This window comes from Narcine bancroftii, chromosome 2, assembly GCF_036971445.1.
Source record: "Narcine bancroftii isolate sNarBan1 chromosome 2, sNarBan1.hap1, whole genome shotgun sequence".
NCBI lineage: Eukaryota > Metazoa > Chordata > Chondrichthyes > Torpediniformes > Narcinidae > Narcine > Narcine bancroftii.
The window spans coordinates 250,533,828-250,556,536 of NC_091470.1; the positions used below are offsets into that span (position 1 = coordinate 250,533,828).

The 22,709-nt window shown below is 38.8% G+C and overlaps 1 protein-coding gene across 4 annotated transcripts in view; it reads left to right on the forward strand.

The window, feature by feature from the left end:
* The first annotated feature begins 929 nt into the window (after positions 1–929).
* The window catches only part of LOC138755219 (sal-like protein 3), a 61,531-nt gene continuing 39,751 nt past the window's right edge, over positions 930–22,709 (forward strand). For 2 of the 4 annotated variants that reach the window (XM_069920808.1, XM_069920811.1), the window contains exon 1: positions 930–1,110. In XM_069920808.1, the coding sequence (XP_069776909.1) occupies positions 1,035–1,110 (76 nt within the window). In that variant the 5' untranslated portion in view covers positions 930–1,034. The remainder of the gene's footprint in view (positions 1,111–22,709) is intronic. The other 2 variants (XM_069920810.1, XM_069920812.1) reach the window with 1 other exon arrangement.

A 22,709-nucleotide genomic window follows, 5' to 3' on the forward strand; every position in this document is an offset into this window, starting at 1 on the left:
ATAGGTGCGTTTGTGTGTGTGTATGGTGAGGGGGGTGGGGTGGGGGAGAGAGGATCGGAGCCGATGTTTGGGAGTTGGGTGAAAGTAACTATCTGGTACATCCTAGCGGCGGCATTTCGTAGTGTTGGCTGCGTTGATCCTGTTCGCGGAAAGGCAACAACTTGTTGGCTCAGCCTGGGAAGCATCTTCTTGCATCCAGCACCGTGCACCTGCAAACTCGCTGCTCAAAACGTTACGGTGAGGGACAGCGCGGAGAATATGACCCAGGACATTAAAAGTAATCGGTCTGTGACGGGGTGGCTTTTTAAAAAAAATCTCTCTCTGGTGGTGGACTGTTTATTTTTGGTTCGGTGATGCGGAGTGTCGGCCTCGCATGCAGAGTGCAGGGAGACCGACGACAAGAGAGACGTCGGTCCCTTCGCTCCTCCTCGCTCCCTTCTGTTGCCCCTCTCTCTGGGAACACACACACACACACACACACAAGTCTATAAAGCACACACGACAGAGAAAAAAGTTTGTTTTTAAAAGCCGTCCAAGTGGAAGTGACAATCGATCATAAACCTAGGTCTGCGCCCATCCATTTCGAAACAGGGTGTGCGGGCGCGCGTTGGTCGGGCTGGGTCTCAGCCCTGGCCGCGAAGACGACTTGGCACAACCAGAAAGAAGAGAGCGATCGTTCCGGACAGACCCTTCCTGAGGGTCTGCAAACTCGCTGCCCTTCCGTCCGCTGCACTCGGGAACGGACCGAAAGCGGCGGCGGCCACTGGGGCCACAGCCTAATCGATCACTGGCTCTATTCCTCGCTCTCTCTCCTCCTCGCTTCCTCATTTGAATAATCTCAAAGTGTCTCCCCCCTCTGGAAAGGATCCAATCGTCTGTCAGATGCGGCGATGATTAATCGCAATGCATTATTGATAATCATAATTATATACTGACATGCGCACTCGCGCCGCTCCTACCCGGCTAATTTCCGTAATTTTGCAAGTCCGGATTTGTGAACAATTTTTATCTGCCTCGCTGATGTATCTGCCACCATGTCGCGCCGCAAGCAAGCTAAACCCCAGCATCTCAAGTCGGACGAGGAAGCGGTGGCAATAGTTTCGCCCAATTGTAAGTATGCGTTTCTACTCTCCTTTCCCCGGGGTTTCCTGCAGAATTATTCGTGTCCCGAAAAGCACACGGGTGAAGTTGACGAGAGGGAGATTTTTTTTCTCTCCCCTGCCCCCTTATTTTGGTTTAAAGGGGGGCTTGCATCCTATTTTCGTGCGAGCTTCCAACTCTGTGCAATGCTTGTACCCCCCCACTCTATCTCTTCCACCTTTCGGACTTCGGAACAAGACTTAGGAGGGAATGCAGCAGTGTTCCCCCCGCCCCCGGTTTTTAGGTTGCTTGTGAGTGAGCGGCACAGACCGCCAGTAGTTTCACGAGTTCGGTTAGTTTGAGAAAGTGATAGAGCCGGATTAGTGCATTATCTTTCACTTTTATTTGCCGTGTTTGTTTGTTTGTTGCGAGATGTTTTGGAAGGGGGGGGGGTGTGGTGTGGTGGGATGGGAGCAGTGGATGTGGAGGAGGAGAAAGTGAGGGTGATTCCTGCTCTCTCTCTCTCTCTCTTCCCCCACTCTCTCTCGCTCTCAATCTACAGACGGGAACTGGAGGCAGATGGAATCGGAGATTCGGTCCCCGGAAACCAAACTACAAATGCAAACACCCCTCCCCTCACTCTCATTCCCAGCTGAGTTGTTTCCAAGAGACCTTTCAGATCAAGTGTTTTAAGTAACAGATGTGAGCGAACACTACGTTGGTCGCTAAATCCTTTACTCCCCGGGCTATTAATTCGCCTAATACCGGACCTTGTAACTTTCAATTGATAGAGGCAAGAGAGCGAGTACGTGTGTGTGTGTGTTCGCGCGTGCTTTTAGAAATAAACTGCGTGATCGCGAAAGGACATCCTGGTTTGTTTGGGGCTTGCCAGAAGTTTTCAGTCTTGGTGTGAGACGGTGGAGAGAAATTTAGCTTGATTGTTCGAAGAATCGAGACATCTACGTTGTGCCTCGGTGGGTGTCGGCGGTCTGGTCGGTGGTCAGTCATTGTGGGTGTGTGTTCGTGTTTGTGTATGTGTGTTGTGTTTGGGGGGGGGGGGGAAGTCCAGCTCCACTTTGAGTTTCCAGCCATCTTTGATCTCCCACTCCAGGGCTTGACCCCCAAAGCTGGCGACATTAAAGGCATCGAGCTTGACCCCTAAAGCTGGCTACATTAAAGGCATCGAATTTTAGACTTGCCCTCCTGAAGTGAAGTCTACTTGCTCTTGGTAATCTAGCGCCCACGATATTTGTCACCCTCAACACCATTCAACAATAGCATTAAAAAAATAAACAAATATTCAACGTTAAGCAAAAATAAGAATTCGCTCTTCTAACACGGGCACAGGGGTTTCTTCCTGTCCTTGTTTTTATTTATATATATATATATATATATATATATAGCTGCATAACTGACGATTAAATGTAACTGTCCATTTACTGGCGAGCATCTTTATTCGACTCGCTGTTGCAGGTTAGGTCATTCAATTTTATTTTGGGGAAGCGAAATTCGGTTTTAAAAATGCAAGTAATCAGGAGGCGAAGGAGAGAAAAAGAGCCTCCCTAATTTAAAAAAAAGAGGTGACGGCATTAAACTGTCAAAACGTGTTTGCACTTATTGTGAAGGCCATAGCGGGTGAAAATAGGCGCCTCTGTTTAGATGCTATTTGTTTCATCATACTCAAGGACTGAATCTTTTCCCCAGAGTCAGGACAGAGAGAAAATCACATTGAGAGAAAGTAAGACAAGAACCATATTGTATCTGATTTACAAAAGGGATTCCCAGATTGTCCTTCGCGTTACCCTGCTATTTTACATTACTGTTTTCCTCTCTCTCTCTCTACATCTATATGTATTTGTGTGGCAAATTAAAGCTCAAAGTTTATCTGTGAAGTCGCGCAGGCACAATAAACAGTTACCTTCCTGATAGGAACTTCACGTGACTTTTTCGTGGAAATTTATATTACATGAAAATGATCACGCTGGAATTTAAATCTGTAAGAAAATACCGATTGGGCGCACGGTTTTCACCTGGTCGATTTCAAGCGGGCCCGGTTTAAATAAAATCAACCAATTGAACCTTTCGCTTGCATAAGACAGGGAGTAAAACTACAAAGTATTTTTTTGTGTCATGGAAATGTTTTTGTTTACTTCATCACGTAGAATTTCTCACACTTGGGCTTGTTTTTATCACTCTCAATGACTACATGACCAAATGAATGGATTTATTTCTGCGGGGGTAGAGAATGGATCAGCTTGACAATCAAAAGGACTACACTGCACCCCAGTGTGGAATTTTTAGCTTATTATTGTAACGTGTGAATAGCTGTAAATCGGCTCTCACAAGAGATCAGTTCAACAATGTAACGATTTCAGGCCATTCTAAACTAAACGGGAGAGAGGCCTTCAGAAATAATCCATCTATTTTTGCTGTTTTGTGCAAAATAAAAATCGTAATGTTAGTTCAATATTTACCCACAAACTTCCATACACGAAAAGATCTGCAGCACAATTCCTGGGTAGGAAAATTGTATCCTGCAGTAATGTTGGAAGGAAAATAGATTTATCCATTTAATTGAGGATCCGCAATTATTCGGGAGGTTTTATTTTTGCACACTAGGAGCAATGGGTTGGTGGAAAAGTTTGAAGTTTAGTTTTCGCACATTCAGATTGGGATTGCGATATAATGCGGTGGTTTAATCAGATCATCGCATCATCAATCTGGCAGTCAACAGAGAAACTGATTGAAGTTCAGCGGAAGAGGAATGAATGGCTGTTTTTTTTTAAACCCACCGCGATGAGGAGCGTTATCAACCAAGTTTACATGTTATTATTTAATTGGGTAAGAGAGTCTCTGGGTTGTAATTTCCCCCTTCCTTTGGTGAATCAAGTATGCATTATTTTTCAGTGTGTGAAGTGTTGAATTCCTTGGCATTGACGGTGCAATAATTCTTATTGTGACATACTTTGGAGATGGTATAATGAAATAGAGAATGGAATTTCCTTTGCTAATTTCTACTAAAGGTACGTGTTAATCCTGCAGAATTAAAGATGATTATATTGATTTCACTTACTGTAAATCCTGCATGAATTAATATGGAAAATGCACGCCTTCTGAACTGAAATAGCAGAGGTCAAGCTTAAAGTTAGTTGACACAGTGAATAACTTGAATACTACGATAAGGGATACTGTAATAAGAGTTTCTAATGCCATTGAGTCAGTTAAATTTCCCATCCCGATACACTGCATGGCTGAGTGTGCTCAATGATTTATGCTTCAAAAACCATCTTTAATAAAGACTAAACACTCCTCTCAGGGTGCAGTTTTGTGTTAATATTTGCAGAATTGAATGATAATACTGGAGAAAAAACAGCTCTGTGGGAAGTATTATGACCTGTCATTTGTAATGATAGTAATCTATTTAGTACAATAGCTTGGTAAAAGGCATCAATGGACAGTACCAAATCTCTGCTTCTGCTTTCTAGCTGCTCTGCTGAATTAAAGCTGTTCACTCGTAGCAGGTTGAGTTTGCAACAACTGTAAATAAATTTTATCCGCACAGATCGAACTGCCTTGTGCTTTTTTATGTCACATTAATGACTGATTAATGAAAATATAACAGGAATTTTAAGTTGTCATTACAAAGGGGGGGGGGGGGGGGGGACCAGAAAAGATCATTTCGTTTTAAATTGTGACAGATGGTGGTATGGTTAGTGAAATAATTTGTTTCAGTAAAGGATGACCCTTGATTTATTTTGTTAAACACTGGTAAATTTGTACCAGTTTATTATGTTGCCAACGTAAAACAATGATGTTTGTGGATCATTCATTCATTTTTGTTAATGCCTGTTGAAATGAATTTTCCTTCCAAAGAAGTCGGTAGGGAAAGTATGAACTGGTTTTTTTTTTGTAAGGCCTTACCTTTTGAAATTGCAACTTCCAGTAAAAAAAACCGCCCTCAGTTGCACCGTTAACAAACATTCATCTCCTTGGGCAGTAAGAGTAACAGCAATAAATAGCATCTGCTTGGAACTTTACGTACTGAAGAAAAATCTTCTCCAGTGAACACAGCCAACTCTGTCAGTGTTACTATATCTATGGCTGCACATTGTACTTTTTAACATAGGCTTACGCAGCTTAATGCAGTGTCATGTTTCCACAACTAAAAAGTAGTTAAATGCTGCTGCGATTGTTCTCCCTTCACGTAAAAATAATCAAATTAAATACTTTGCAAAAGCATTTTGTACTCTGATTTTTTTTTAATGTGTCTGTGGCCTTTGAAGACAACAGATTTTACAGGAATTAAAATTTAGAACTTGTAGGCCAAGGAGATTAAATAATATTATAATAGAATTTTCTCCTTGGATTAAAAATTGAAATTTTAGTTTGATTAATTTATTTAATCTCATTCTAAAATCTGTTTCAGGTCAAGCTCTTGCTTTACTGGTGCAGTTTTTAAAGAAAATTTAACTTGATAGAGAAAGCAAAAGTAAAAATGTCCATGGTCGTATTAAAGCTGCTGATCAGAAAATGGTTTGAATGCAGGTAGTCTAATTTAACTTGCTTATTCTGGTTTATGAGTGAACATGTATAAAATGCGAAGGACAATGTTAATTTGACAGTATTTAGATCTTATAATTCCAAAGTTTTGGTCAAATATTTTAAGAGATCATTTTGTAATTACCATTTTGTTTCATTTTTTGGGACCATGTTTGGGTAGCTGCAAAAGGTTTTAAGTAATAACTAGTTTATGAAAATTACAACATGCTGCATTTAGGATAAATTTAATTTCTCATTTATTTCAAGGTTTTTTTGAGTGATTTAATTTTATTCATTTTCTTGGCTGCTGTTACAAGAAACAGGTTTGATAATTTCTTCCTTTTCTTTGGACATTGATCAGAGCAGCGCTGCTGGTTGATGGCAGTATATGTTAACCAGAATTTGGTAATTCTACTACTTGTGAAGTGAACGTTTTATATGGATATGGAAATATTCTCAAAGGTGGGGCTCATTTGCGCAAAGCATGTTATATTATTTTCAAAGCAAAGATATTGTAACTTGTAGTTGGAATGGTTCTTTCATTTTATATATATTTCAAGCCTCAATATTAGGGGACAGTCCAACTAGTGGTGAGCGTTCCTGCTCAGGAAAATGGTGCCGATTGTGACTGAAACATTTTAGTGTAATTATGGTTAGAAATTGTTGCTGGGTTTATTTGTGGTCGCTAACAAAAGCCATGGAGTTGTTTTGACCCCTTTGTGCTTCCTTTCTATATTAGCACGACATTGTTGTCTAGTGTAATGCATTAGTTCCTTTTGTTTGGCTTCACTGAAAAGGTGGGATTGCATGGTGTGCCAACAAGCATCTGATGGGTTATCCCTGAGGGTGGGTAGTTAGAAGTGCTTTGACAGAGCTTGCTGATTTAACCTTTGCCTGGTTTGCCCTGCCTTAGGTGGCCACTAGATGTCAAGCTCATAATACAATTAGTACATCTGTGCCGTTGACCTTGGCAGCACAGCTTACCACTGTTCTGTTTAGTGTTAACACTGAATTTGAGTGTTAAACAGGGATCACAGCGAGTTTGTTACATGTGGCAGCTTATCACAGCCCCATCTAGATAAAGAGAAATGTTTTTATTTAAGTAGGGAGAATGCTTATTCTGGGGTTGGTTTCTTAACCTTCCAAAAGCAAATCTTGTCGTGTTGTCAGCAAAATTGAGATTATTGCCATTCTTTAGTTTTCAAATGAATGCTATGATGGGACATCACATTCTTTCATTCTGTTTTGCTTGGTTTTCACAATTTTAACATGGAAACTTCAGCATTATTGTTGAGGACTCTCTCGATTCAAAATCAAAGGCTTTCCTCTTTTTGTTGCTTGTTTTGTTTATTAACTTTCCTCCTGGCAATGGAGCAATCTGTATCACAAACTGCATGACCTGGATGTGATGTCATGGTTGCAGATTGTGTCATAAGCCACACCTGCTGCCAAATGTTGAAGTCCTTGCCATGACAGTAAAGGAAGGGAAATATGACTGTGTGTGTGGAAGCTGTAAAATGGGAACTGTTGGGTCTGATTCAGAGCACTGAAAAAGTTGAATATGTGTCTGTCTCAGATTTATCAGTTGCCCATCTATAACGTCATTGAGACAGAACCTTCAAACCAACACGAACGTTGACACATTGTTGAATTTGCTGTGTCTTAGAGGAGGACTTTTCAGATACCATCACAAAGCAGGCAGGTACAGATCAAATTTTAAATGCTATTAATTAAAACGTAACATTTGCTTATTCCTATTAACTATGATATATTTCACTGATGCATGGAACAGCTCTCAAATCTTGTAATAACCTGATTCTTGACAGATCCATTCAATTGTGAATCAACCAACTCCGATTTTTGAGTGCAGAAGCAAAACCATTTGTTGGCTCATTAACATGAGGCCACTTTTGCAAAAGGAACACTGAAAGTTTTTAATTTGATGTGTGTCAGCTTCAACCTTCGTGTTGTCTTCCTAAATGCAATGTTTTGTTCCTGGTGTGCAGACAATAGCACAGTGAGAGAAGGCACTGTTTTTTTCTTTTAATCTCCTGTTTGTTCACTGTTCCTTAGTCAACCATTTTGCTGAGTTCTTTAAGACCACCCACCAGGTGTGTCAATAAGACTTGTTAAAAGTTCATGTCCCATGCAATCAGTATTTTATGCAAAATAACACTCATCTGCTCATCAGCAATTCTGGAAGTAACATCAACGTTTTAAACTTTAAAATCATTTTTGTTCACTCAAGACTAAGGAAATCACAGTACTCTTTCAGGATAGAGTAATGCATCATATCAGGAATGTTTTAACCCTATTCACATCTGTGCTTTGTGTACAATGAGCTGATTGTTTTCTCTGAGTAATGCAATGCTGTAATACTTAGAAAATGCAACTGTTCCAATAGAACACTATGGCAGGCCGTACCACAGGTGGTTCCATGCTACAGATCCTGAGACTTGGGCCACTGAATAGATTTTAATGAATGTGCCAGGTCAGTGATAGGGTTTAGCATAGCGAGAGTGCCCTCCTCTGTTCAGCCTCTTGCTGGCAGTCTTTTGGATTGCAAGACCACGGTGGGAGAATCTGCCATTCATTCTGGAATTTTTCCCGCATTGTTAAACTCTGTGGGAAATCCCTATTTATCTCCTCCTGTCTCTCAGCGTGAATTCTGTCTGTAATGATTCATCCTTCTTTTCACAGCATTCCTAGCATCATAAAGAGTTAAAAAAAACAATTAATTTTATTCAACTAGCAGAGATCACTTCATCACAAATTTTCAGTGAAAATATACCGCAAGGAAACATTCTGATGAACTCCAATTCCAAGTAACACAGACATTAGTCCCATTCTTCTGCTATTTAAGTTGAGCAGTTATTTACAACTGGCACCAGTCTTCTGGAAAAAGTTCAGTGTGGTTTTTATATTAAAAAACGCCTTGAATTATGCATTTAAAAAAATTGCTTGGCCTGTTAATATGGAGTTTCTTTCGTTGGGGCTCAATGATCAGTAAATGTCTGAAATAGCTTTGAAAAATTATTTAATTTTGCTTGCCTGGCATTTTCCTATTTTTGTTGTATTTGCATAAGTTCAATCAAATGCAAACATGACGTGAGAAAACTGCAGGTAGTAAATTTCTGAAGCAAATACTAAGAATTGGAATTGCAGTTTGAATATGTAAAGTGTTTTGGGCCGAAACAATTTCCTTCCACACTGACCCAATACACAAAATCGGGTTCAACTGTACCTTAAATAGAACAACATTGGTAGGGATCGCAAGCAAGTGCCTTGCATTTAAGATTGTGCATTAGGGTGCCAGAATTTTTAGCGTTTTACTTACTTAATGACTGTAAATAAGAAGGAACAAACCAATTTTTATTTTGTCGCCAGGAAATTTTGGCAGAAGTAGTCACAGATGGGAGAACAAGAAATGTCCAACAGTGCAGCCAGTGTAAAGCAAATCATAATGTTTTTTTTACAGAAGTTATGATTAAACTGTTTTTAACTGAATTAGTTGTTGTACTGCGTAATTTAAAATTTTATTTTTGGAAAATTAGCATCAAAACAAACCTTTAAATACAAAGGTTTGCCGAAGTTTCTGATATATATTGTACTTCATTTTTTTTTAAATTGTAGATCAATAAGTTAATACAATTTCCAGGTATGCAAACATGCAACCGAGGATTGCAGATTATGAAAGTGATGGATGATGATCGTTATTAATTGTGTTGAATATTTGTGCTCTGCTTTGCCTTCTTGAAGACAATGGCTATTGTTCGGATATATTATTGGGCAAAACAAAATGGTAACTTTAACAAAGGGAAATGGGCTCATTTCTGATACTTGAATTTAAGATTTTTTTATGCTTGTGGAGAAAACCTATTTTTGGATAGATTTTTTAGAATGGGGAATAATAAATGCGAGGCAAAAAGCTAATGGATTTTATTTAACTTGAGGGTTCTGTCGGCATGAATCACATAAGAGGCTCGAGTCATTAATGAATGTTTCAGAATGCAAAGATTGAATTACACCGCCTAATGCCCTCTGTGATTCTATTTTTCTTTGTTTTATGCATAATCAGAGAGGGATTTATTTTTAAATCTAACTTGCAGCAATTGTTTTTAAGTTTTGTTTATTACTGCTGAATACTTGCAAAAGCATTTGTCCATTTGCTGATTAGGTTTCTGTGGTGTGCCATAATAGTAGAATGAAATAGTTATGATTAATTAAAATGTTCTGTAAATAAGCAATGGACCAAACCAGGCCCAGATTTTATGTTTTAAATGAAAAGTTGTTTCAGGAATGATAAATTATTCATTTTGATATATAACATTTTCTTATAATATACGGTTAAATTTATTTATATCTATATTGGGAAGAATATCCAAAGTAATCGGTTAGTTGTAAAGTGTAGGAAGAAGTTCTGAATTGGGATTGCCAATGCAAAGATTAAGTATTTCAAAAGGACCATTGTAATATTGTCATGGGTTTCAATAACCATTGATGGATAACTGTCTCTAATATGCCAGAAAAGTCAAGATGCACAGATTGATTTGAAGAGCTTGCAAATTAAGTCAGTCAATGGACCTACTAAACCCTCAATATTCTTGTATAGTACAGAATCTGTGTTCATTATTTGAAAACAGATTCTGTAGTGATTTGAATCATTTGCTTTAACTTTAATCATTTGGAAGATTCAAGAGAATCATTGATATACCTAAAGAATACCAGAAAAAATTCTTTGTAGTTACAGTTTTCTAACTCGCTCTACCATCCTTGCAAATTTTGCTGTTGGATTCAAGGATGCAATATAACGATTTACATAAATGTTCCTACCACTGATTGACAGTGGACTATTTGAAATGCAGGTCAAACTATATATTTTGGATTTGTTGCATTTTACAAAGACTTCACTTTTTAATCCTTTTTTTGGGGAAACAAATGAAATAAACAAGATAAAAATGCATCTTATACCAACTATGTAGGACCTATCAGAAACTGAAGTCATATTCAAACGATCTATCGTACGTGTAAAAGATGAGGCACAACTGCATGATAGAAATAATCACAAATTCTTATTCCACTTGTATGTTTCACTTAACTCATAATTAGTAGGTGTTAACAACAATTTTAATAGCATTTCTGACATATAGAAAGATTCAACGAGATTGCTTGGAATATTAACAAACAAAAAAAATTGACAGCAAATCCCTTGTTAAGGAAGATTGCCATATAGATTTAAAGGAGTATTTTTGAGATGTATGGCAGTATCACTTCATTGCAAGAAGTCTGGAGTAGATCAGTATATAGAACCTTTAATCTTGTGTACTTGCATCAAGTTACAACATTATACCAAATAAGCCGCCAATATATTATTTGAAATCATATTGTGCTCCAAGATTGCTTATTGAGTTTTGTATGGATCTATTGACTGGAGCTAAATTCAGTTATGGTACTCCACTTACATGGTACCAGGGGAGGGGCCGCTGCATACTGTATCACATTCATGTCAATGCTTACTCTTGTGTTGTACAAGGGAGTGGAAACCAGCAAGGGATTTGAAGCGGGCTGTTTACATGGGCTTGATTTGAATCACTCCAGTGCACTGTTGTTTTCAAATCAGTACTGTGAGATTTTTGTTTAAGACATTTTGCTGGATCATAGAGCAGGCTGAACAGAAAATCTGTAAAATTAACACGATATACGTAAACACAGAACAACTGCAAATTAAGGGCAAAAACTGAGCTACTTCTTAAAAGTAAATAGAGAGAGAATTGGGAATTTAAGTCTGTGACAAGCTGAATAGCTGATTCAGATTTTGTCTGGGTTTTTTTCTTTTGCGCTTGTAATGTAGTTCACTATTACCCAAACCAGTGATCTGTGTATTCTTGCTATTTAGCTCCTGTGACTTGAGGCAGCGGTGCAGCAGTAACAGATGAAAAAAAAACCAATCTATTTGTCCTGAAGGCTTTACTCTCTATCAGCAATAATAGAAATTATTTTGATCTGCGGATGGAGACTTTTTTTAAAAAAAGATGTTTTACAGAAAGAGTTGCTAACATGCCATTAGCCCCTTTCACTCAGCCTGAGACTGCCAGAAACTGTGTACGCCAAGCCGTTCATGCATCAGCAGCGTTGTAATGGATACTTGAAATTGGGTCTCTTGAATACTAAAGTCATTTTACAGCATATAAATTGTATTTATTTATTGATGATAAGTGATACCCACTTTTCATTTCAATTTTCTCTTCCCCTCCTTCTTCTTGATCTTTAAAACGTGGCCTGTCACTATTCTAATTAAGCACGTTCCTTAATTTACACCACAGTAGAGAATGGTTAGAGCCCCCTTTGAATAACTGTATGGGTTATGTTGTCCGTCTCACTTGGCAGAATCTACTCAAGCTCCAATTTCGTTGCACTTCAATTTCACTAGCTTTGCTTCCATTGATGCTGTGTCACCCCACCCCTGCTCCCACAATAAGGTGACAGACGGGTTTATTTTCACTCAACTGCCTCAGCATGTGGATTAGAGTAATTCTCAATCCTCTTGAATGTTTAGATAAAATGGCTGTATTATGACCATGGGCACAGTTGCCACATTGAAATCTCCAGAAAGGTGGATCTGAATCGCACAGCTATGGTTTTTATGTTTGTTTCTGCTTGGAAAGTAGTTTCATTAATGTCAATATTTGAAATAACAATCCTAAAATAGTAATGTCCTACAGGTTTTGTACATTTTTAGATGTTTTTGGTTTGGCAGAACCTATCTCAGTTGAATTCCATTTTCTTTCATTTATACAACAAATTTCTTTCAGTATTTTTCCAAATGTTAATATATTTCAGTATTTTCCATTTTCTCAACAAGTCCCCTTCCAATACCCCTCCAGAATTCACTTTGACAGCCACAGCACACAGTCATGGCTCTACTTGGTTCATCAGCTAAGGCTCAATTGTCAATCTTCGCTCCAAGATCAGTTGTGAAAAAGACAATTGCCTCTTCATGAATCCAGGCTAAAGCTATATTAGTTTTGTTCATTGTCCTTGTCCAAAGTCTAAGTGCCATCTTGGAGAAGAACATTGAACCCTTCCTGACCCTGAACTATTTCAACCCCAAATTATGCCATCAGCAGGACTCCATTATCATTTGATTTGGCCTGGACTTTCAATTGTTCTTAATTACTCAATTCTTTGTTATCAGGGTCTTTGCCCTAATTTCAAAACCCATCCCTGTCCATCGCCATCTATGCCTACTTTGAGAACGGAAACCCAACAGTGGCAATGAGAATCCCTGCAAAGGTTAAAGACCCTGTGATATCTGTCTCTGAGGCTGACATCAGAACGTCAATCAAGGTAGGTATCGGGTATCAGGCCCTGATGGCGTACCTGGCAAAGTACTGAAAATCTGTTCATGGTCATTTTTAATCTCTCACTGCTGCGTGGAGGTCCCCAGCTGCTTCAAAAGGGCGTCAATCACCCCAGTGCCAAAGAAAAGCAGGGTGAGCTGGCTCAATGACTATCACCCAGTAGCACTAACATCAACTTTGATGAAATGCTTTGAGTGGTTAGTTATGGCCAGAATTAACATGTACCAAAGCAAAGGACTGGACTCCCTGCAATTTGCTATTGTCACAAACACTCCACAGCAGATGCATTATCACTGGCTGTCCGCTCAGCTCTGGATCTCCTAGAAAACAGCAGTTCATGCATATAGCTGCTCTTCATCGACTACAGCTGAGCTTTCAATTCCATTATTCCTTCATTACTGGTCAACAAGCTCCAAACCCTGAGCCTCTGAACCCCCTTCTGCAACAGGATCCTTGTCTTCCTCATCAGAAGATCACAGTCAATATGAATTGGAAACAAGGTCTCCTCCTCACTGACAATCAACACAGCTGAAGCTCAAGGATGAGTGCTTAACCCACTACTCTACTCACTATTCATCCATGACTTGTGTGGCTAGGCACAATTCTAATGCTATCTACAAATTTGCTATTGACACCATGATTGTCGGCAATGAGGAAGCATACAGGTGGGAGATAGATTAGTTCATTGAGTGGTGCCATACCAATAACCTTGCACTCTACACTAGCAAAATGAAGAACTTCAGGAGGAAGTCACGAGAACATGATAAAGTCCTCATCAGGGGCTCAGCAGTGAAGTGGGTCAAGAACTTCAAATTCCTGGGTGTTAACATCTCTGAGGATCTGTCCTGGAGCCTCTATGTCAATGCAAACATGAAGAAGGCTAGGCACCATCCATTCTTTGTGAGGAGTTTGAGGAGATTCGGTATGTCACCAAAGACTCTCAAAAACTTCTTCAGGTGTACCATGGAGAGCATTCTGGCCAGTTGCCTCACAGGTATGGAGGTGCCAAAGCTCAGGACAGGAAAAACTCCAGAGGATTGTCAACTCAGCCTGAGACATTATAGGCATCAGACTTCACTCCATCAAGGACATCTACAAGATGCAGTGTCTTAAGAAAGCAGCCTCTATCCTCAAGGACCCTCACCATCCATGCCATGCCCTTTTCATTCTGCTGCCATCTGGAAAAAGGTACAGGAGCCTGAAGATAAGCACTTAGTGGCACAAGGACAGCTTCTTCCCCATCAGATTCCGGAATAATCAAGGAACCACTGACATTGCCTTACTTTTATTTTTTCTTCTTTGCACTAATTTTTATTTAATTTGTAAGGTGATTTATATATAAATGTTTGCACTAATGATGCTCCCACAAAACAACAAACTTCATGACATCTACTGTGACAATAAATTCTGATTCTGTATTTTGTCTGAACTTTATGCTTTTGCTCTTTGAACACAATTTACACACGATGGAATTTAAAATTCCCCAAATCTTTCCATTTTGCAGGATCTGCCACATTCCAAATCTTGTTTAGAACCGAGCAGCGTGGTTAGCCTAGCAGTTAACGCAAAGTTGTTACAGCATCAGTGATTGGGACCAGTATTTGAATCCTGCACTGTCTTTGAGGAGTTTGTACATTCTCCCCATGTCTGCATGGATTTTCTCTGGGTGCTCCGATTTCCTCCCACCATTCAAAAATGTACCAGTGGTTGTAGGTCAATTGAATGTAATTGGGCGGCATGGACTCATGGGACAAAAGGGTTGAGAGTGATTGCTGCTCTATATGACTTCAAGGGATAAAGTTGCACATGTACTGTAGCCCATGATTCATGTTGCATTCAAGCAGATTGGTTCCAAATTTCTTTCCAGCAATTGCTGATGTGTCTGCTCAGGACCCAACAGCATGAGTTAGAGGTAGTTGCCCCTCAACCTCTCATGGAAACTCAATGAGAAACTCAATTAAAAAAAATTAATTTTTACAGAACACCAGTCTAATTACGTCTTCCACTCAAAAGTTTAAAGGAACATTGCTGGTTAATCATTCAGACCAAAGTTGTCAAAACTCAGTTTTCCCCTCTTCCACATAAATTTCACAAAAAAACAGTGCTTCAGTTGGAGTTCATGACTGAGTTTTAAATACACGCACTGTCCATCCATTGCAAATTTTCAACACTTTTTTTTGTTAATGAAAGTATCCGTGTCCTCCATTGGTTCGAAATCTTATGGTAAAACTAAGGGATCATTTTTGCTTGCTCAACAGTTAAAGCCATTGTGGATCCAAGAGCCCAGATTCAATACTAAGGATACTGACTTTAGCAAAAGTGGTCTTGAAACTATGGCACCAGATTTTTTTTCCGTCTCCTTCTTAATGAACAGCACATTAGATTTCTAAAGTGTGTGTGTGTGTGTGTGTGTGTGTGTGTGTGTGTGTACCACTATTGATGTATGTGTTGTAAAGGATGTGTGTGTGTGTGTGTCCATCCAAACAAACACGACCATAGTCTTGTCCTTATCCCTCCTTCCTCACCACCTCACTAACAAGGAACCTAGGTAAAGTAGAGATTGACATGCATCTCCTCCAAGCTCATGTACTGTACTCAGTACACCTGATGAGGTTTCTTCTATATCAGCTACGCTAGGCAACTAATTTGCAGAGGAACTCCATTATGGCCACCTTCAACACCTAGTTGCATGACTTCAACTCTTTTTTTTCATTTCCACAGCACCCTGTCCATCCTTGGCCTTCTCCACTGCCATGGGGTGCCTGGTATCTGGAAAACACGGCGAGAAGAGGTGGTTGAGAAATAAATGTTATATTTAAGGGGAGAAACGTAAATAGGCATGACATAGACAGGTACTGTCCTAATGCTGCAGTGAGTTGTAGTGTGAATGGACAAAAAGCTCTGCTTGAATGTGATGGGCCAGATTCCATGAGAAACTGAATGATACAGATGGTTCAGTCAGAGAGAGGTGTCAGAAGGAGGTGTAAATAGGTGGAGAAACTTGAAGTACTTTCTTATAATTCAGCACTGCCCTCAATAAATAACGATCAAATCCCATGGTGAGACTTAAACCCTAAACCTTCTGAAGCAAGACTGATTGAATCTGATCTTGATCTGTGCCATTGTTCATCCGGATACCCTGCTGTTTGCTTAGCTGTGATAAAACATTGAATTTCAATTTTACTGTTAGAAGCTCAGTCTTTCGCCTGATGAAACTAACTTGTTATTCACCCCGACCCAATCCCATGGTAGTGCCCTACAATAAAAACTATAATTTCCTTTTATATAGCACCGTTAACATGGCAAAAGCATCCAAAGAGCTTTGCAGAAATGGTGTCACTGTTATATGTAACAACCTGTTTTGTAATTCAAGTACCCAGGAAGGCAGAAGTCTGATAAAAGGCAGCAAACAAAGCCAGGTTCATCACAGATTCCAATCTCCCATCCATTGAGGATATCTAAGACATCTGTTTGGCTGCAGCAAATAAAAATTATGATGCGTATGTACATTGTCTATGACGATAAACTCATTATCATTATTGGAGCAAATGGTCATCAGGTTCCTGAAAATTTCAACAAGGGTTTCATAGGAGGAGAGAGAGAAAAAGAAAGTTTAGTGAGAGAATTCTAGAGCTTTCAACTTGGTAAGAGCAATGATTGATGATTCAATTTGGAGGAGGATATTGTCCCAAGAGTGCTGGTGCCAGAAAATCTTTCAAATTTTTGTCAAACTCTATTTAATCTTGATCAAATATAATGTATCAAATATAATTTCTCTTAAAGTCAATGGCAGATATAATTTTCATTTGCTGTTATGGTTCTGCCTTGTACAACTGATCAGTCTATGGGACTACTTTATAAAACCTCCAATACCCTTTCTTTTCAAGACACATGGATATGTGATTCTTCAGTACAGGGGTGTTGCATTGTTTGAAGTGCTGAGTTTATAGTTGGATATGTGGTCATGGAATACCCCAGCGGCATTATCCTGAAAGGAGGGTGAGTTTTCTCAATTCCTGGTCAGTATTTATCCCTCAACCTTTCTTACTTATGACAGGTTATCTAGGATGTCTCTCAGTGGACTTTGTGGAGCTTGCAGTGTTTAAACAGGTCACTGATTTTCTCTCCATTGGAACAATTGCTACAGTTCAGTTGATATCTGCAGAGGTCACAAAGGGCATTGTACAATCCAATTTTCATTTTATTCAGCTCTGCTGCTTGAAATATTATTAGAACTTATTAGATTATTTTATTTCAGATAAATCAAGAACTTATGAAGTACAAATTACTCTGCCATGCATGACTGTATAATTCAACCCAGTGGCAATAATCCTTGGGAGTTCTTCACTATTTTACCTGGTCCACTGAGATCTTATAATTGCTATCAGGACCTGTGAACCAATTGAAATTATTGAAGCTAACCTGGAAGACTTGACATATTACTGATCCCCTTCTGCCAAGTTTGTTGTTGCACCTTGCCATCCTATTCCACACAACCACCAACTCAGATACCCTGATGTTGCATCTGCGGAGGTGTCTTTAGTTCTCACATTAGCTCCATCCTTCACCTTGCAGCCCACGGATCCCAATTACACTAAAGCCCCATGTGTCCAGCACCTATGGAGATTGGTAGATGCCAGATAAGTGTATTTTCCAGTTGCTTGTGACTTTGCTCTTACAATGTCTCATTAATACACCTGCAAGAAGAATAAACAGTACAAAAATACTATACTGATATTATTGTTTAATATCTCTGTATTAATTCATTACTTACTATGTATTTTTTATATCTCTTTGAACTGTGTGTTTATAAATTATAATAAAAAGATTGAAAAAGAAAAAGAAAAATACTATACTGTATTTACACTGAACAAACTTCACTTGCATGAATATATAAATCTTAAAGCATTTTACTTTATCTTCAGTCGCATTCTTTGAAAACATTTAACCATCGCTGCATGTTCCTCCCCCTCCACAGAGCCACCCAAAAAACGAACAATATTCTTAGATAATTAAGCCCTCCCTCCCCCAAGTTTACAGATAAAGCCTCTGACCAGGGCAACTCTTACTAAGTAGGGATAAGGAGGCACATTGAGAGAGTCATCCCAACGGCAAGCAGCATTAACCAGCTTTTCATCCTGGGCGACGCCATTGATGTTTCACACAACTTTATTCCAACAGCTGCTACGAGCAAAGCACGACCAAGGCACTCTGCTGGCTGTATATCTGCTCCCATCTTCACCAATGGTTTATGTGTGAATTCAGAGAACATTTACTTTTACAATTTTAAATTTATGTATTTTTAACCTATTATTTTATTCTTACTTATTTTAATATTTTTTAATTTATTTTCCAAGATTTTTTTGCTCGTTGCTTGAATTCCTGACACCAGGGGTTTTATTGTACAAGCAAGTCATCCCTTAGGGATTGCTGAAGAAGATGAAAAGGACAATTAACTTTCAGTAACAAATGTGTGATCAGCAAAAAAAAAATCTTTGTGGAATTTTCAGTAGGATTATTACAATATTAAAATTTCCTTGAACATTGTCATTCCAGCTCCAAAACCTCTTGCAGGGTCTTGCTTCAATTCAATATATGTAGTAAAACACAAAAGTCTCCAGATGCTGTGACTGTAGATAAAAGACAGAAAGGCTGAAGGAACTCAGCAAGTCTCGCAGTGTCCATCGGAGTTAAAGATATGTTTTGGGTCTCAAGGAAGGGTTCATGCCGGAAACTTCAGTAATCTCTCTTTAACCTTTGTGGATTCTGAGACCTGCTGAGTTGCTCCAGCATTTCTGAGTTTCAATGCAATGTATGACAAGTCACTAAACTTGTGTTTATGCCTATACAGTTTTTTTTCTCATGCTGACAGTATGAGCTAGGAAGGAGTTTAACCTATTATATTAGTCCTTCATATAAAGGTCTTCTTCATTTATTATGTGACCTAGTTTATTCATTTACAAACTATTCTATCTCGCAGATTACATTGGACAAAAAAGATTTTGCTTCCTGAACACTTTTGGGTGTATTTTATGGATTTGAGGCTGCTAATCACGAAAAAAATCACCTTTAAATTGTCCTATAACCTACTGTTTTTTTAGATATAACCTATTTTTGTGATTCTCTGTCATATTTAAGTCCACTTCAAGCTTACAAAACTATGAAGTGCAACATGCCATTGAAAATTCATTTTCTGCATTTGCACTTGGACGTCTTCCCTGCTGATCTTGGTGCTGTCAGTGACGAACATGGTGAAACATTTCACCAGGACATTTCAACCACGGAAAAGCAATATCAGGGCAACTGGAATCCATCAATCCTGGATGACTATTGTTAGACACTGACACGAGAGGCATCAGGTGTTGAGTACAAATGAAAGTCAGCGGCAGAACATTTTTAGGTCAGTTGAACAAATGGAATGTGTTAGCATCATCATGTGATTGAACAGGCTAAATTTAATAAAAGTTCATTTAATATTTCTCCAACTTCCTAAATGATTCAGCAAATCTGAAATTATCTTTGAGTTCAGCTTAAAGTTGTCTATCGTTATCCCCATTTTATTTTTCCGGGAAACAAACCTTTTGAAAAATTATGTTGTCCAGTGCTTTCAATGTCCTTCAGATTACCAGTCTTCAATGTTCATGACATCTGGTGGTTTTTACATTCTATTTTACCCATATTCAATGGAGTATTACATACTTACTGCATTTTATTTCTTATTTCTTCTAAGTGCATTAAATTTAGTCCTTTGAACAACTGTCAACTTCCTTACGCTCAATAACCTCAAGTAAAGGTAATAGAGACAAGAGTCATAAATTTTTAGTCATGGAATTTCACAACACAGAAAGAGACCCTTCAGTCTAACTTGTTCTTGCCGACCAAGTTTTCTATCCAAGCTAGTCTTATTTGCCAGCATTCAGCTCATATCCTTCTCAACCTTTCCTATCTTTGTACCTCTTTAAATGTCTTTTAAACATTACAATTGTACTTCCCTCGATCAATTCCTCAGGCAGATATTTACCCACCTCACATATCCTCCATTGCCAAAGTCATTGAAATTTTTAGGTTCCTTTTTCATGCTAAACCCTTATTTTCTCCTTAAATGTTCTTAATCTATAAAACCCAGGTTAGAACAGATTATCTGGAAGGACTGTATTAGCACCTTGTTCTTCCTGAGGAAGGAGAACAGAAGAAACATCTATGTGGTGATACTTCTTCACTCTCCTTGCTCCCCATCAAGCCTTGCAACATGTTCTTCCCTGGCCTACACTTTCTTGCTGTTCTCCCTGTTTCACTGCTGGTCCATTCCCTCTAGTCTAGCCCTGCCTGTTCCTCTCACTGACAAAATGTTAGCCCCTTCCACCGTTAGTTTGCTAAAACTAAAACTGCACAAATTCCTGTTCTAATGCACGAGTTAACAACAGTTTCATCTCATTATTTGGCATGCTCTTCATCTTCAGACCTTTAAGGATTCAGAATTTTCCACACAACTATATAACTTTTCAACTTTTATATAGTATATGGATACTAACCAGAGGGCAATGGGCCTGGTACTGGTAGGTGAGAAGGGGTAACTAATTTCTGTCATAGAAATGATACTATATACATTTTCTCTGTCTTGCATCTCATGGCTGCTGCCTTGACCTTAGCGTTGCTTTAAAACTCAATTCACATTCAGAAATAGAAGAAAATCTTGAATTCATTGAAGAAGTTCCCATAATGCTCCGGCGAGGCAGCTTGAGTTTGAAAACACATACCACCAGATTTGAAGACAATTTGTTCCCTGCTCCTATCAGACTATTGAACAGACCTCTCATGAGTAAAATGAGGCTGCCCTTGCTCCATTTTTAACTGAACTGTTTCTCTCGAACACATAAAACTTCTCTTTTATGTTTGCACTACATGTTGTTCTTGATGATAAGTTAACATGACTAAATAGCACATAAAACAGTTTTCACTGTACTTCAGTACAGATGACAATAAACAATTCAATTCACATAATACACAAATTGAAATCCTTTTAAACACTGCTGTTGACTGTGTCATGTTAATGGGCCAGATCTCATTAACCAGATCACCTATATAGAACAGCTGACTTGAGCTTCATACCACAGCTGTACTGACCAAGTCCAGATGTGAAGACCCAATCATCAGACATCATTCTGGACTCCAGCTATTTGGAGAAGCCCCACCCCTGAATTTGTCTCTGGCTGGCAAAGTCACACACTCAGCTTTGCCACCTGCAAAGACTATAACTTTAATTATTTTTAAATGTCGCTTGTCATTCAGGTGCATTTCACAACTATTTATTTGTTGACAATTTTGAATTAATAGTTAATTAAACAGCTAAAATCATTTTAAGTAAATAATTCTCAACAATTTAAAGTGAACAAAAGAGAAATTGTTTTTATATTTAAAAAATAAAATTCAGCCTCTCCCTTGCCTCTGAATGAATAGGCTGGGACTTTTCTCCCTGGAAAATCTAAAACTAGAGGGTATAGATTTAAGGTGAGAGGGAAAGGATTTAAAAGGGACCTAAGGGGCACTTTCACACGAATGGTGGTCAATATATGAAACAATCTGCCAGAGGAAGTAGTAGAAGAGGAAACAAATGTAATTTTCAAAAAAAAACATTTGGACTGGTACATGGTTTGATAAGGTTGAGAGGAAACTGGAACTTGGTTGGACAACATGGACAAGCTAGGTTGAAGGAGCCTGTTTCTGTGCTATAGAGCTTTGTGGCTCTTTGTCTCTGATGCATATCCCTAAAATCCCCATTGAAATCAGTGGTTTCTCACATCCAGCCACAAGATAAGGCCATGATAATGGATTTTGTCTGGAAATTAGCAATGGAGAGAACTGGTAGATGTAGACATGAAGTTATCTGCTTTCCAAATCTGTTGTAAGGTCCAGAATATAAATGTGATCACATTCCCAGTATTTCTGATGGTCAGACATCACAGGTTCTGATGTAAACTACTAGGTGGCACACTCTATGACTTATGAAGGAGGATTGTGAAGGAAGAGGTGTGGGGTTGAAAAGCTCATTAGGTCCATGTTGAAGCAAACATACGCATCCACTGGACTGCCAACTGTGTGTCTGCATATAAATCATAGAAGCCAAAGTCATGAACCACAAAGGCTGCTTATGTGGGTCAAAAGATGGAACATGAGGAGGATGGGGTGTTTTTGCATGGGTGGGGTAGGTCTAGAGCAAGGTGGCCATTGTCACTCATGGAAATTTGCATGCATAGCCAGCTTTGGAAGGTACATTAGTGCTGCAGATTATACCAGTGCATGAGGCAATAGATACCGTGCGTTAAGTGGGCCTTCAGGAACATTTAATAAAGAGGGCTTTCTTGTAAAGTAATGAGTTATATTCACGTCTGCCAGGGAAGTAAATAACTTATTCATTAAGAAAACTTAAAGTTGAAAGATTTCTATCTCAAAAAGATTTCTGTAAAATGCCACAGTGCAGAGATGGTGGATATTTCAGGTCTACGTGGAGATTTTTAGGAAGGCCATTTTGTCATCTGAAGTGCCTAAAAATATTATTTTCTTTTCACATTTATACTAAAACACAGGAAATCTATGAAGTTCATTCCAAGCTATTGTTGATCTTGGAATTTTGTTTTTGGCAGAAAAGCTAAAGTCTATTGCTTTATTGTTTTTAATTTTTTTTCCTGATGCAGGTTTGGTAGTAAGCTACTTTCTCATGGTTTTCTTATG